The sequence below is a fragment of the Nycticebus coucang genome, chromosome 9 (genome assembly GCF_027406575.1).
Source record: "Nycticebus coucang isolate mNycCou1 chromosome 9, mNycCou1.pri, whole genome shotgun sequence".
Lineage (NCBI taxonomy): Eukaryota > Metazoa > Chordata > Mammalia > Primates > Lorisidae > Nycticebus > Nycticebus coucang.
In genome coordinates this window covers 133,569,450-133,586,389 of record NC_069788.1, presented here as the reverse complement: position 1 = coordinate 133,586,389, position 16,940 = coordinate 133,569,450, and the positions used below count along the sequence as shown (strand labels likewise).

The 16,940-nt window shown below is 39.6% G+C and overlaps 1 protein-coding gene across 3 annotated transcripts in view; it reads left to right on the top strand.

Moving 5' to 3' along the window:
* The window catches only part of PPP2R5E (protein phosphatase 2 regulatory subunit B'epsilon), a 196,575-nt gene that overhangs the window by 149,298 nt on the left and 30,337 nt on the right, over positions 1-16,940 (top strand). For all 3 annotated transcript variants that reach the window (XM_053601811.1, XM_053601812.1, XM_053601810.1), the window contains exon 5: positions 4,242-4,334. In XM_053601811.1, coding sequence (XP_053457786.1) covers positions 4,242-4,334 — 93 coding nt within the window. The remainder of the gene's footprint in view (positions 1-4,241; positions 4,335-16,940) is intronic.

The following is a 16,940-nucleotide window of genomic DNA, read 5'->3' as shown; positions in this document are numbered from 1 at the left end:
AAAAGTGCTGCTGCCTTAGTGACAGGATGATAATTAAGGCATTTGTGCCAAACTGGTCAAGTTGTCATTGCATTCTTTTTTTTTGAGATAGAGTCTCAAGCTGTCGCCCTGGGTAGAGTGCTGTGGCGTCATATCTCACAGCAACCTCAAACTCTTGGACTTTAGTGATTCACTTGCCTCAGCCTTCCAAGTAGCTGGAACTACAGGTGCCCACCACAACACCCGGCTATTTTGTTGTTGTAGCTGTCATTGTTGTTTGGCAGGCCCGGGCTGGATTCGAACTCACCAGCCCTGGTGTATGTGGCTGGCTCCCTAGCCCCTGAGCTACAGGCTCCGAGCCATCATTGCATTCTTTACTACTGTCATGCATTTGCAAGTAAAAAAAAAAAAAAAAGCCAATTGAACTTGTTGAACATCGTTGAAGAAGCACTATAAATTATTAACCTGGGTGGCGCCTGTGGCTCAGTCGGTAGGGCGCCGGCCCCATATACCAAGGGTGGCGGGTTCAAACCCGGCCCCAGCTGAACTGCAACCAAAAAATAGCCGGGCGTTGTGGCGGGCGCCTGTAGTCCCAGCTACTCGGGAGGCTGAGGCAAGAGAATCGCTGAAGCCCAGGAGTTGGAGGTTGCTGTGAGCTGTGTGATGCCATGGCACCCTACCAAGGGCGATAAAGTGAAACTCTGCCTCTACAAAAAAAAAAAAAAATTATTAACCTTATTAAAGTTTGACCCTGGAGCACATATTTAAAAACAATATCCTGCATGACAAAATGGAAAGTATTGATGAATCACTTCTGCACAGCGTACCAGTTATCTTGTGGAAAGGCACTGGTGTGATTGTTTTTATCTGCGGGGTAATCAGCAGATTTTCATGAAACATTTTTACTTGAAGAAATGATTAGCAGAGAGCAGGATGTCCAGCTTCCAGCTTGGAACTTTGGTGCTGTCAGTAACCAAAGAATGAATTAAACATGGGTGATACTGAGAAAGGAAAGACGATTTTTGTTGAGAAGTGTGCCCAGGGCCATACTGTGGGAAAGGGGGGCAGGCACGAGACTGGCCAAATCTCCATGGTCTCCGGGGCGGAAGACAGGTCAGGCTTCTGGCTCCTCTTACACAGAGGCCAATGAGAACAAAGGCATCACCTGGGGAGGGGATACACTGACGCAGTATTTGGAGAATCCCCAGAAGTACATCCCCGGAAAAAATAAAAAATGATCTTCACCAGCATTAAGAAGAAGGGACAAAGGGCAGACTTGATAACGTGTCTCAAAAAAGCTACTTATGAGAAATAGTTGGCCATGGCCTTACTTATTACAAAAGAGAAATATCTCACTGCTTTTTTTTTCTGTGTACAGAAATTTGATCCGTCACATTTACCAGAATTTAGACCATGAATGAATAGCAGAGTATTTTTGTTGGACAGTCCTGATTTAACTAAGACTGGCTTGTGGCTAAGTGAATAGGATTGGTTTTTTGGATTTTGATAGTGATTCCAGTTCAGTAGATGTTATAACTGTCTTCCCGTTCTAAAGATATGATTAGATTTAATTAGTGATGTTCACCTTTTCACAAGGGTAGTAAACTGTCATCCCCAAACCTACTGAAGAGTGGTTTATATTAAGATTTATATAACTGGTTATGTGAATATATTTAAATACTGGGGAAATCCCCTCACTGTCTCAGAACCAAACAAGACTCACTGGTGTTTTAATTGATGTTCATTAGGTGTTCAAGGCTGGAGAGAAGGTTAAAAAAAGAAAAAGAAATGATTAGCAAACTGTGGTCATTCAGACTTGAGTATTTGGCAAATTCTTTCTCTAAAACAAGGACAGCAATTAACAGTTTTGTTCCACTGATCAAATTAGAGCATTCAAGCAAAATTTAAAATTAGAAATTTTAAAAACTTGTATCTGTTTTGTGTCAGTCACCATGAGCTGTATACAGCTTCCCAAAACTTGAAGTATTTTTTAGAGTAAATTTGGAGATATTAAATAATATATTTTTTAAAGATAAGGATCCATTCAAAGCATAAGACAAATGGTTGGATTTTAGTGTAACGTATGAAAAGTTCACTGATACAGTTTCAGATTCTACTTTACAACTAATCTTTAAGAAATGACACATTTTTGAGTTTTGGTGTAGTATCAAGGAATATCCACAATTATGTAAAAAGATAGTCTTCCTTTTTCCAACTACTAGATCTCTGTGAGGCTTGATTTTCTTTATATACATCAACAGTGTATCACAACAGATTGAACACAGAAGCAGATGAGAATCTGTCTTCTATTAAGTGAGACATTAAAGAGATTTACAAAAATGTAATCAATACCTCTCAATAATTTGTTTTGGGAAAAAAGTTATGTCTCATTATGTTGCCCTCGGTAGAGTGCCGTGGTATCACAGCTCACAGCAACCTCAAACTCTTGGGCTTAGGCGATTCTCTTGCCTCAGCCTGCCAAGTACTTGGGACTACAGGCACCTGCCACAACGCCCAGCTATTTTTGGTTGAGGTTGTCATTGTTTAGCAGGCCTGGACCCGGCTCGAACCCGCCACCCTCGGCTTATTCACTGAGCTACAGGCACTGGGCCCCCCCAAATATATCCTTTAAGATGTAATACATTTTATTGTTTTAAAATGAAATACTAAAAACATTTTAAATTTTCACAGTCTGGTGGGGTGTAGTGGCTCTGCAGTGCAGTGGTCCTAGTACTCTGGCAGGCCCAGATGGGTAGATTGCTTGAGCTCAGGAGTCTGAGACCAGCCTGAGCAAGAGTGAGACTCTGTCTCTACTAAAAGTAAAAAAACTAGCCAAGTGTAGTGGTAGGAGCCTGTAGTCCCAGCTACTTGGGAGGCTGAGGCAAGAGGATGGCTGGAGCCCAAGAGTTTTAGGTTGCTGTGAGCTGCAACACCATGGCACTCTACCCCAGTGCACCAGAGTGAGGCTCTGTCTCAAAAAATAAAATAAAAGTTCACAGTTTTATATATAGCATATAAACAAAAGCTTTTTTGTTTTTTTTTTTTTTTTTTGCAAATGCTGTTCTAAGAATAGTGACAGTGATGCTATTTATTATTTGCTGTACAGAGGGCTTTATGTATATTATCAAATTCAATCTTAGGGATTATTATCCCCAGTTTCAGAGAAATTAAATTGCTCAATTTTATACAGTTTGTAAGGGAAAGAACTAGGCTTCTAGCCCTAATGCTTTTCTCTTAAAAGTTCTGATTTTGATGTTCTGTTGTATATTACACCAGGATCGAATGTAGCCTTTAATAATAATTTATTATGTAAAGAGAATAAACAGTTATCTCCCACTGTTTATCAGAACAGTAATTTGGGTTTGACTCTTGGTAGATGAGAATATTGTGCTGTACCACCCTATGTTGCTTGGAGGAATGTACATTGCCGTAAACTTTCTGAAAGGAAATTTGACAATGAGTATCAAAAACCCTGAATGTTTTGATATTTTTTGCTCTAGCAATTTTACTTTTAGAAATAGTTCCTCATAAGGTAATTGAACAAGTGCACAAATGATGTGTGTTATATGATGCATATTGTGGCATAATGACAGAGAAATCATTCAGAAATTACTTAAATGTCAAAGCATAGGAGATTGATTAAATTAATCGTAAATTGTGATGACTACTTAGTAGCTACTAAGATAGTTGATGTAAATTGTTTGCAATATATTGGGGTTTTTTGTTATTGTTGTTGCGGTTTGGCCTGGGTCGGGTTCAAACCTGCCACCCTTGGTATATGGGGCTGACACCCTACCCACTGAGCCACAGGCACTGCCCGTGCAATATATTGTTTAAATGGTAAAAGTAGTTTGCAAAACTTTGTAAAATATAATACACTGGTATGTTGTAGAACAGCGGTTCTCAACCTGTGGGTTGTGACCCCTTTGTAACAATGAAAATACATCATTAGGAAGGTTGAGAGCCACTGTTGTAGGAGGAGGTATATATGTTAAAATGGTAATAATAGTGGTTGTCTCTGAATGGTGAGACTATGGTAGATTCCTATTTGCTTTGTTTGATTGTATTTTCTAATTTTTAATTTTTAAAGTTAAAAAGCATAACAATAACTGTGAGCTACAAAAAGGCTAGCATGATTGTCAATTGATACAAAAATTAATTTTCTAAGCCCTGTCAGTTTTGGTGTTATAGGCTTTTCATGGTTTTTAATACTATTCTCAGTGACTCGTGATTTGAAATTAACTATAATCTGTTTGTTACAGCTTGTATATGAATTTTTCATCCGATTTTTGGAAAGCCAAGAATTCCAACCTAGCATTGCCAAAAAATATATAGATCAGAAATTTGTATTACAGGTAAGCATATTCTTGTAGACATGGTTATCTGTTAATCGATTAACACTGTGTAATTTTCTATTGGTGTTTGTTTAGAGAAAGTTTGCAGTGACAGTTAACATCAGCTCATAAACGTATATACATGGGTTAATTTCCATTGCTGCCCATTAAAAGTTATAGGTATAGCTTTAATTTATGTATGGTAGAAATCAGTAACATTTTAGATATCTAGGAATGCTAGTGCCTGAATCCTGTGGTGTTCTTTCCTAAAGTTTAATTATAAAGGAATTTTATTTATGTAGTCCTAGTTTTTGTGAATCTTTGTGTAGCTTAAAAACTTACATTTACGTAAAGAACTATTGGATAGATCTGTTAAAACTGAGTAGGTACGTTCAGACTGCAGAGCTGAATGCCTTTTAATAAACAATCTTAAAGTCAGGGTGCTGCGTGCTTCCACTGCTAGGGAACAGCATAGTTAGCTAATTCCATACAGGAGTTAACTCTGACCTATCCATTGGAAACTTCTCAGGGAGCATATTTTTTGTGATTCCTCATTTTGTATGTCACAATCATGGATTGCATCTTCCTTTTTACTGAGACTTTTGGGTACCTTCATGGCATTGGAATTTTAGGTAGCAGCTTTTTGCTCCTCTTGTTGCTACTCATGTATAAAAATGGGTACTTGAGCCAAACTGGTGTATGAGCTGTTGTAGCTCCTTTCTGAGTGACATATGAGGCACCAAAGGTAGAAAGGAACAAGTATCTATCTCCTAGTGAGCCAATAGCAGAATTTCAAATTTAAAACATTAAGTTTTCAGGAATTTAATCTATGCCTTACCTGGACAAAGTTGAATAACTTTGATCACGGCTGACCTCTTTTCCCTCCCTCCATAATTAAATTAATAAATTTAGAATTTGGAGCATGTAGATTGATCCATAGCCAATATTTAGACTGTTTTTAACATTCGAGTCACAGTTTCATGGGGTTTAACCCAACAGAGTGCCAGCAGCAAGCCAGGTCCAGAGAGCAGAGGGCTGTGGTCATGTGGCTAAGTGGAATTAAACCTGAAGTACAGTGGTCAGCTCAGAACAGGAAAGGAGCTTGGTGCCTTGCCTGTGGGGCTCATTAGCACCAGCGTACCCTGCTCCCCCAGGCGCAGGAAGCAGTTCACTGAGCTATGATCTACTGTACATTTACAGTACTTTGGTACCATACTGGTGAATCATGGCTCTCTCTTCAACCTGGGAGGCTCTGGAAAACTGAGGTTTGAGAGAGAGTTAGGAGGAAAGGTGGATACGTGGATCACTGGGCAAATAGGTAGATTGATACAGATCCTTCCATTCCTGGAAAATGACAGTTTGCATGATAGACCTGTATTTTGTGTTGGAAAGTTGTTGTACTTACGTAACATGATGTAGTTGTCAGGGTAAATTCACATGCACTATTTAATTTGAGTTATACAGGGATCTTGTAGAACTCACGTGGCTAAGCTTTTATGCTCTTTCCTAGATGAATAAACTGAGGTCTAGAAAGATCATCCAGGTTATTCAAGCACATTCCTGTTGCGATTTTCTGTGCTTTATGCCGTGGCCTCTCCTTGTGATTCCCCTCTCTGTCACTCGGAATGACTTCAAGGAAGGAGTAGCTCTCCTGTCTCCACACTAATGAAGTAATAGAGTTCTCAGATTTATGGTGAATTAACGTGCCTGTGAGGATCAGATAGTGATCCTCTGTTAGAGCCTGTGTTGGGCTGACATGGAATCAGCAAATCCTGTGATCTTACCATGAAGCCAGGGCTTTTCTGACACAGAAAGCAGGCAGCACTCAGCCCAGTGTGCTGTGCATGGCAGATGGCCCTGAAGATGAAACTCGTAACGCTGAAATATCAGAGAAACCCAGATTTGGAAAGGAAGCTTTGGGTTGTATACCCTCGTTCTTTACCCGGGGAATCAGTCTCCTCTGAGACTCTTTTTTAGTGTGGAAAAGCCACACAGACAGTTTATTCCATTTTTGTTAGAAAGTTCTTTTTTGTGTTGAACCTCCCCATACCTTGTACCCTTTGGCCTTATTCTCTCTCAGTGTATCACTAGCCCAGACACAACCTTTCAGGTCTTCAAACACTGCTCTTGTTTTCACCTTTGGCTCTTTTTCTCTAGAACAGCTCACAGGCTCATTCCTAGTGTCAGACAGTAGGATATGGACTGGCTCAGATTAAAGGGGTCTTTGTCTACACCTCTCAATTCAGTTACTACCAGGCTTTTCTTTCCCTTACCCCTCCTTTAAGAGAAAAAGAAATCCAGATTTTTATATGAAATTTTCTGATCTTACTAAAATGTTGCTCAGGATGAGCTAAGCCTGTTTGCCTTCTGGATCTGGCCTGCTGGCTGTCTGTGTGCATTCCTGCTCTAGACTGAGACCTTAGGTCTGTCAGCCTTTTCTGCATTTGTTAGTTTTTGAAGCCTTCAGGGTCTTCTGAATGTGTCTGTTTGTCTTCAAGAATGACATCTGTCTCTGAACACAGTGCCCTGAGCCTGGTCAGCACAGTGCAGCTTGGAGTTGGAGTTTTCACCCTCTTGTCTACACTCTAAAAGGCCAAGTCTCACCAGCACTTCTTGCTGGAGCATGCCATTGCCAGCCTAGGTTAAGCTGTGGTCATAGCTGACTTCTCATTGAGCTTTACTCATGTTGCTGTAAAACCATGTTTTCCTTTTATTTCTCCCTTAAGAGATGATGTCTTGCTGTGTTACCCAGGAAGGCCTTGTATTCCTGGGCTCAAGCAATTCTCCTGCCTCATCCTCTCCAGTAAGTGGGACTACAGGCACGTACCCTGTCATCCAGCTTCCTTGTGCTTGTTTATGCAGTTTGCTTATTTTTTAATCTAAGTGTAGGACTTGACATACATTGCTGTGGAATATCATTTCTCACCAGTTTGTGGAGGTCTTTCTGGATCATTATTCTGTTATCTACTTTATTCACCATGTTTTCCTCTTTTATGACATCTGTAATTATTGGTCTCATCTAAGCCATTGATTAAAATTGTTCCAAGTCCTGAACATGCTTTTTAGAAATTCCCTGATTGTGCTGGTGCCCGTAGCACAGTGGTTACGGCGCCAGCCACATACACTAAGGCTAGAGGGTTCAAATCCAGCCTGGGCCTGCTAAACAACAATGACAGCTGCCACAGACAAATAGCTGGGCATTGTGGCAGGTGCCTGTGGTCCCAGCTACTCGGGAGGCTGAGGCAGGAGAATCTCTTGAGCCCAAGAGTTTGAGCTTGCTGTGAGCTGTGACTCCACGGCACTCTACCCAGGGCGACAGCTTGAGACTCTGTCTCAAAAAAAAAGAATTTCCTGATTGTACACAGATTCATTAATCAGTAATCTTTGAATTCCATCCTTAAACTAGTCAGAAATCTACTAGCATGTTATCATCCCTTCTGCATTTTTTAATTTTGTTCATAAAGAGGGCATAGTGACTTTGTTAGATGCTGTGGTAAAAGCCAGGACTTTGTGTTTACTGCATTTTTCTCGTCTGCAGGTCTTGTAATGTCATCGTGAAAAGGAATGCCATTTGTCTGCCACATGGCCTTGGTGAACTCCTAGAGCCAAGTAGTGAGGTCCCTCTACGTATAGTTCATATTTGCAGCTCCTTCCTTGTTTTTACAACCTTTGCCTTCTTTACCTGCCATCTGTTAGATTTGTTGATGAATTTGACCTTCAGACCAAGGCTCAGAAGAGTTAATGCTCATATTTCATTCCATTATTCCACATTATTCCCTCCTTAGTCCTCCTTCCCGCTCAACGTGCCTTAACTGTCTTGAGCCGGCAGGTCTTTCCCATCTCTGCACTCTGTAGTCAGGTCTTTTTCACACCCCCCTTTTTTCCCTTCTCTACTTCACAGACTCCTATGATAGCACTTGGTCCCAGTGCGTTCGTGCCCTAAGCCTGGTTCTTATGGCATGAGAACCATCATACTTTTCCTTTTGGCAAGTCAGGATGATGTTTACCTTGTTGCTTTTATTTAGGTAGATTTCTTACTTTCTGTGGATTCTCAGTGATCTCAAAAAGAGTTTTGGTGATCTCAACTTAAAGCTTCTTTCTTCTGTTAGACATAATTTATTCTACGAAATTTAAGCTTACTACCTATAAAAGCTAGATGTGTTTTTTTACAGTCTTTTCTGACTCTGATTCCCTCATCAGTGACTACAAAAGCAAAATAAGAATTGAGCCATTTTGCCATGATGTAATGGAAAGTTGGTTAACCCTGGGTTTGAGTCCTGATTCCCCTCTGTACTATAAGCATAGGTTAGGAGCTGAGGATGTGAGCTGTGGGATGGGAATGAACTGCATACAAACTCTGGCTTTTCTGCGAACTTGCAGTATGACTTTTAGCAAGTTTGGACACTTGCTGCCTAAGCCTGGGTTTCCTTATTCAAGACATGGGCAAAACAGGAGAGACCCTGTTAAGTAAAATAGGAGATAGTTTCAAATTGACAACTGGTAAATCTGCTTAGTTAAGCTGTCAGTGTGGATACAAAGACAGGATCCCTACCTTCACTCCTAAATAGGTACCGAAAATCTTGCGCAGATTATTAACGACCCTGAGCCTCAGGTTCATCTGTAAAATGGCAGTAAGAGTCACCTCTGTCACAACAATTCACAACAAGTAGGTTCGATATGATATAAAATGAGATGAGAATGTCTGTTAATATGCATGGGACATAATTGTTCTTTAAACATTAATTTTTCTTTTTACATCTTTCTTATATTATCTGCTCACATTGGTAGGGTACCTTATTTTTCTTGATTCCAATATTAATTTTCAAACCTCTGCCTTAAAAATGTATGAGAAACTTACAATGAAATTTTGTAAAGAAGGTTTGAATAAATGTAAACTTTTAACGTATTTCCAGATTAGAAGGCTTGCTGCCATCATAAAGATATTAATATAATCTCTATAATGAGTTATACGTTTAGTGGTTCTTGTTAAAATTCTACTCATTTTTATTTGAAATTTTCAGAGTTCACAAAATAAATGTTTGAAAAACACAACTAATGATATGGTACTTTACAAACTATTAGATAACAAAACATATTATAAAGGTGCGTTACTTAAAACTATATCATGTTTAAAAAAACTATATTATGTTTAATAGGAAAATGGAACAGAGTAGAGGTTTAAGTGGAGGAAAAACTTTTGAATATGCCATAAAATCCATAAGAAAATTATATGCATCAGTTAATAAATAGGCACATACATATGTACATGAAATTGTTATAATTGTTCAGAAGAAGAAACCGTACAGGTGTTCTGCCAACTCAAATATTGATCCAGCAATTCCATGAGAAATAATCAGATATGTACACAGAGATACATGTACAAAGATATTGAATGCATCATTGTTAATTCCAATTAGAAAATTGGAAACTTAGAATTTCTGAGTAGAAGGTAGTTGAATTGTAGACATTTGTGTATGGAATATTCATCATTTAGTAAAAAGAATCTGATAGAGTTACTATCTGTTTTTAAGGGAAACATGCATTTTACAGAATAGATGAATTTTTGAGCCAATGGGAAAGGAATGTTGGTATGTTTGTCTTAGTTTGGCTGCTGTAACAGAATATGTGAGACGAGGTAATTTATAAAGAACAGAAATGTATTTGCCATATTTCGGGAGGTTGGGTCCAAGCTGAAGGCGCAGGCATCTGATCAGAGCCTTCTTACTATGTCCTCAGAGGGCAAACGTGGAAAGACGAAAGTGAACTCCAAAAAGCCCTTTGTGTAGTGCTGTTATTTAGTTTGTGAGAACAGAGCCCTCATTACCTAACACCTCCCAAAAGGCCTTCCCTCCTCACAGTGGTGCCTTGCGTTGCCGACACATGAATTCTGGGGGACACGTGCAGACTACAGCAATCAATACGCGTTCACAGCTTTGGAAAGATCTCAGATTGTTGTTAATTGTCTCAAAGGGTGTGATTACATGATGATCTTCTCTTTCTATTTTTTTTTAAATATTTCTCTATTTCTTGCATTTAAAAATAATGAGCGTATGTTACAATCAATAAGAATAGTAAAAAGATTTTAATTGCAAGTACATTCTCGTTTTACTGCCTTGGATTTTTCATAAACGTCAGTTGATTTTGTGTGTTAGCCTAAGACTATTTTTGTAGGACTGCACCATTCTTTTATGCCCAATATTCGTAGTGTTTCCTTCCTTTCAGCATTTATATATGTCCTTTTAAAATCTGCAGCTTGAAGGAAAGTTTCCTGTGTTGTCCTAAAAGCCTTTTCCATACCTTGAGTTTTTCTTCTTCACCAGGAAGCAGTATGTATACATTGGGGGTTAAGTGTATAGACTAGTTTGAATTTAGACTTGCCTATTTTAATTTTTTTCATTTTTTTTTTTTTAAGGAGACAGAGTCTCACTTTTTATCACCCTCAGTAGAGTACTGTGGAGTCACAGCTCACAGCAACCTCCAACTCCTGGGTTTAGGCGATTCTCTTGCGTCAGCCTCCCCAGTAGCTGGAACTACAGGCACCTGCCACAACACCCAGCTATTTTTTGTTGCAGTTTGGCTGGGGCTGGGTTCGAACCCACCACCCTCAGTATATGGGGCCAGTGCCCTACTCACTGAGCCACAGGTGCTGCCTGTAGACCGGCCATTTTTTAGTGTGTGACCTTCTGGGAGTTACATACTCTTTGCCTCAGTTTTCTCATCTGGAAAGTAAATGCAAAATATGTACAATAGTAATGACATTGTGAGGTTGTTGAGATTTAATAACTAAATACCTGTACAGCCTGAGCAAGAGTGAGACCCTGCATTTAGAATAATTCCTGACACATGGGGAGTCGGTAAGTGTTATGCTGGTTCTGTCAGTAATGTTTTCTTTAGGATCAGTTCTGATAAGAAAGGTTTTGAGAACTTGTGGTTCTTCTCAGAGTGTCAGATTCTCTTACAGTATCACATGCTGTCTCATGTGTCCCTGGATCCTCATCAGTCCCACTTTGCCAACTGAGTTCTTCCAGTCGATGTTGGAAGTAAATGTTTATTAGTGCCAGGAGCATATAACTTATGTGAAATAAGGGATAGTACATTTAAATTTTGTAGAAGACAAAATTTACATGTGGGTGTAAGGAAAAGGAGTGATGGTAACTGTGGTGATGTAGAGAGCTTGGACCCATTTGTCAACCCACTCCTGTTAGCTACTGGCCTCTAGGTAGGTAAGCAAAACAAGTGTCGCTAGGTCTTCTGGTTTTATCCAGAGAAGCTGGAAATCCAGATTTTTGTATGGGCCAGGCAAAACAGTCCGTTTCACCATTGTTGTTTGAGACAGAGTCTCACCTTGTTGTCCTGGGCACAGTGCCATGGCTTGATAGCTCAGAGCAACCTCAAATTCCTGGGCTCAAGCGATTCTCCTGCCTCAGCCTCCTAAGTAGCTGGGACAACAGGCAGCGGCCACAAGGCCCAGCTATTTTTTGAGACAGCGTCTCACTCTTGCTCAGGCTGGCCTCGAACTTGTGAACTCAGGCAATCCACCCGCCTTGGCCTCCCAGAGTGATAGGATTACAGGCCTTAGCCACTGCATCTGGCCTTGTTTTGTTGTTTTTTAGTCAAGGATCTGGAAGGGTCTTGTTCTTCATTCAAGAATAATATGGCTGGCTCACTTGAATTTCATAATTTTTAATAAATTTAGACTTACATAAGCTTTAGCATTTTTTATGTATCGTTTTAAATGTTTATGCAAGAAAGCTGTCAGATTTATCAAAGGTAGTCAATTTCATTGTGTAATGTACTTGTATCTGTAATAATGTTGATTTTAAGTAACTTGGTAAATTGTATTCTGCAGCTCTACGTGTATAGACTTGCCTTAGCTTATGGAACAATTTTGTCTATTCTCAATAAGGTTATTTTTTATCTATGTTAGGATGGTTGGGGAAATAGTTTCTTTATGACCTTCCCTACCCTTTCTTTAGAAAGAAACGAATTGCCAAACCTTAAATTATTTCATCTGGTGGGTTATTATGGCAAGAGTTTCGCAGCATATTTCTGAAGATTGCTTTTCACCACTCCGCAAATCTGAAAAGCAGTCAGTGGTTGCTAAGAGACATACTATTCAAGTATCCCCATAAACATATGTATTGCTGGAGATAGCTGTTTAGTAATTTGTACTTCACGTTTGCAGTTATATTTAGCTGAAAGGTATTGTAATTATCATGAAAATTATGCAAATTATGCATCCTTAAAAGTGACCTTTTGCTATTGTGTTTTTAAAAACTGAAGACTAATTAGACATGACACAAACCAACCTGTTGAAAAAATTTTACGTTCTAAACTGAAATAAATTCCAAAAGCCTTGAATCTTAGCCCTAATACAAAGTATAAAATAATACTGTTTTTCAAATAAGTTCCTTGAATATGTCTAAATGTTTACATTTCTCTCTCAGAACCTATAGCAAATAAGCCTTTAGAGAAGTAATTTCTCCCTGGAATTCTATCAGTCATTGTCAGTTAGCAATAAATCACTTCATCCTGTCCTGTCCACCGTGTAACTCAAAGACCTTTTTAAAAGGGCTTCACTGCTTCCAGCATCCAGAGCCAGCCTGTAACATGTGCAGGTAGATGCTCCGGGCCCTGTGCTTAGAGGGCCCCGTGCATGGTTCAGCCTCTGCCCTTGCTGCCTTGAAAGTCTTAATACTTCTTGAACAAGCAGCACTGCGTGTTCACTGGGCACTGGCCCCACAAATCCCAGGCGTGCATCATCATTGAGCACAACAGCTCTTTCTTGAAATGCTGGCCAAATGAGTTGTCTTAAAAATTTAAATAACAAGATTTTCTTGAGTCAGACAGAATACAGAAAGAAAGAATACGCCTGAAATTAGAAGGAAAGTAAAAGCATGTGACCTGGTAGAGTTGTTCATATTTGGATGACTTATATCTTTCCCTAGGGGTCTGGGAGTCATAATTGCTAACTTACAACATTTTGATCCCTTGTCCCCACTGTCCTTTCTCGATGGCTGCCCCTAAATATAATCTTCTTTCTTTTTTTCTTTCTTTTCTTTTTTGTTTTGAGACGTGGTCTCCCTCTGTTGCCCTGGGTAGAGTGCTCATAGCAACCTCAGACTCTTGGGCTCAAGCGATCCTCTTGCCTCGTTGGGAGTTTAGGCACCTACTACAGCGCTGGGCTAATTTTTCTATCTAGATAGCCCTGTCTCATGTAGTGGTTCCCTTGAGTTCTGATTCGCTAGACTCAGACGACCATTCACTGTTGTTTCTTTGTTCTGGGCTTTCTCCACTTGTGTTGTTTGGACAAGATGAAGGCATCAGGAGGAAAGTCAGTTTTCAGTTAGTAGAATAGTTAAAGTTGCAAACAAAGCAGAAATGTGGACATCTGATTTAAGTGCTCTGTGATAATTTGGATGAAAACATTTAAAAACCAATTTTATTGACTATCAACTAAAAATGTCTTTTCTAAAATTGCTTTTGATGGAATAGGGCAGGGCACTTCTTTATTGTGGAAGAGGGCAACTGGATTTTTTACTTGGAAGTCTTGCTTGCTCTTAACAACTTTTAAAAATGGTTTTAATTAACAAGGTAATGTCTACTTTAAAAACTCAAATATATTTATATGACTTTTAAATGAAAAATAACATTCTTTTTCCTCACCCTTTCCCAGTCCAGAGTCCAGTCCCTTGGAGGAGCACACTCACATCTTCAAGCTGTTTCCATGTATTTATATGATATTTCCAAATAGCATGCTTGTACTGCTATTTCTCAGTCTTTCATTTTAGATTTTATCTATCTATTGACTCCCAATACTATAGGCATTGTATATCTCCTTCTATAGCTTCCTCCTCCACCTCCAATCCATTGCCACAAAATTTAACTAAATCAAATTATAGTATTTACACTAGTATGACTATATGCATATTGTTCATACCTGAGGCATGTAATTACGTATCTTATAGAGCTTTAAAAAATTCCTAGAATTAATTGTTGCCTTATTTCTTGCTGGCTTGTTTTTCTGTGTATTGATTGGTCTCTGGTTCATCCCAAGGCACCCTACAGATCTTTGCAGTACGGCCCATACATCAGCTGTTCTGTCTGTGCGTTTTTTGTTTGTTTGTTTCTTGAAGGACTTCTTCTGAGATTCCTGGTCATCCTGCTTTCATGGGCACTGGTTGCCTCCTCTAGGCTGTATCCACAGTGGGCTTCCTGGGACTGCCCTTTCCACTCTTCCACACCACGTTTTTGCTTCCTTAACTTCCTCTCATCCCATGGAATGTAGCCTTCAGACGCTTCTCAAGAAAGCACGAACGGGACGTGATGTTGGAAGATTGCTTGTCTGAAACATACTTGACTGGCGTTTGGCTGGGTGTAAACTTGTACACACATGTTGGAACCCGTACGCCCTCCGATGTTAAGGAATTGTTCCTTAAAGACAATGTTGGCATTGAGAAGGCTTGTGTTAGCAGAATGCCTGTCTTTTATAGTGATCTGTCTTCTCTGTAAACTTCTGAGATCTTTTCTCTGTCCCCAAGTCCAGAAAGTGATATTCCTCGGTGTGGGTGCTATATCTATGTTGAAATAATTAATTTTTTTTTCCTGAAAAATTCCATCAGATTTTTCCACCGTGGTTTTCTTTTCTCCGTTTTCTGTTTTTCTTTTCTTTTTTTTTTTTTTGTAGAGACAGAGTCTCACTTTATGGCCCTCGGTAGAGTGCTGTGGCCTCACACAGCTCACAGCAACCTCCAACTCCTGGGCTTAAGCGATTCTCTTGCCTCAGCCTCCCGAGTAGCTGGGACTACAGGCACCCGCCACAACGCCTGGCTATTTTTTGGTTGCAGTTTGTCTGGGGACGGGTTTGAACCCGCCACCCTTGGCATATGGGGCCGGCGCCCTACTCACTGAGCCACAGGTGCTTCTGTTTTTCTGTCTCTGTGTTTCTCTGAAGGCCTGTTGTTCATGTACTAGACTTTCTGGATTGAGCCTCTAGTTTCTTATCTTCTTTCCTTGATATACATCTTTTATACATCTCTCTGTCTTTTGGTTATACTTTCAGAGGTAAATTGGCTCATTTTAATGTTCTAGTGCTCTGCTGAACTACTTATTTCTTATATTTTGAATTTCCAAAAGCTCTTTTTATTTTCTGAATATCCACCTGTAATAGCATTCTACTTTTGTTTCAGGGGTCCAGTACATTTATCTCTGAAAATGTTATAGTTTCTTTTTGCAGTTTCTCTACTCTTTGCCAAGTAGAGAGCATCTGTGCTTTTCCTCCAAGTTCCTTATAATTGTTTGTTTACATTAGAATATCTGGTGATCCTTGACTTCCTAGTCATAGTTGTATATTAGTCTACCGAGAGTCTGCTTATAACCTGTGTATGTGCATGTGGGTGTGCATGTGTGCACATGCATACGTGTTTATATTTGCATAGTAATACTTGGCAGCTGGTAACTTCATAATATAATTGGGCAGGAACCTTGCCATTTCATTAGAAACCCTCAGATGTAGGTATAGATCCTCTCTCTTGACAGGGAAGAGGGATGGCAGAGGTCTTAATTCTTGAGTACACAGAATTGTATTTAATCTATTATTTTAAGTTAGTGCTTCACTTAATTGTCTCCAAGACTAGGTACTTGCTGGTTCATTCTCTGCAGAGTTAGGTTGTGAACTTTTAGTGCTTGGGACAAGGATCTGGGGAATTTTGTTACTTCTTCTAGAAACTTGGAGCCAGTCTTCTGTTTAGCTCCTCTCACACCCTTGCGATCAGATTTATCTGGTGCCTTTAATTCTTAAGCCTTTCAGGGCTTCTCTAGAGTGAATTGGCCACCCTCTTGTTGGCTTTCCTTCCTGCTTGCAGAGTGGAAAAACACGTAGTGGACAGGAGAAGATAAGAGAGAACCTAAGATAGTCAGTCACCTGTTGTCATCCACTTTCTATCTTTGAAAAGTTTTCAAATATGTCAAATTTGCTTTCCAAGCCTTTCTGTGCTCTGACTTTTTTCCCTTCTTATTCTTTTACTGTCATTTCAGGGGGGATCAAGAGGAGAAAGGTTCGAGCTCCCTTGTGTAACTTACTGCCTTTTTCGTTTCACCCTTCTCATTTCACTGCAATTAATTATGAAGTTCAAAAAAAGGTTGTCTGGCTAAATCATGACAGTTCATCCCTGTTTGTTAGCTTCTGGAAAGCTGGGTTTTTGTAAACTTGGAGCTAGCATGTTGACAGGTCTGCCTTTCCTCTGTAATCACTTTGGAAACTCTCCAGCTTTTCTTTGACCACACGCCATGTCCCATCTCACTGCCTGTTTTTGAAGCCTGTGTGTTATGGGTGGCACCGTCCACCTTGGCATTATGGGTGAAGTACAGGATTCTATTTCTCATAGCTTTCTTTTTGGTGGGAGTGTCTGGTAGTATATATGACTAAGCACACGCATTCTGTTTTGGAAATTAGAGCTCCTCCCCCCCCCCCCCTTTTTGGCCTTTGCACTATTATACTATTTCTTTTCTCTCACACATAAAGTCTCTAAAACTATATTCATAGAATGAAGGAAAAATAGTTTAATACTGCAATTCATCTTTCTCATAACACATAATACCTTTAATATTTGTGGCTTTATAAATAAA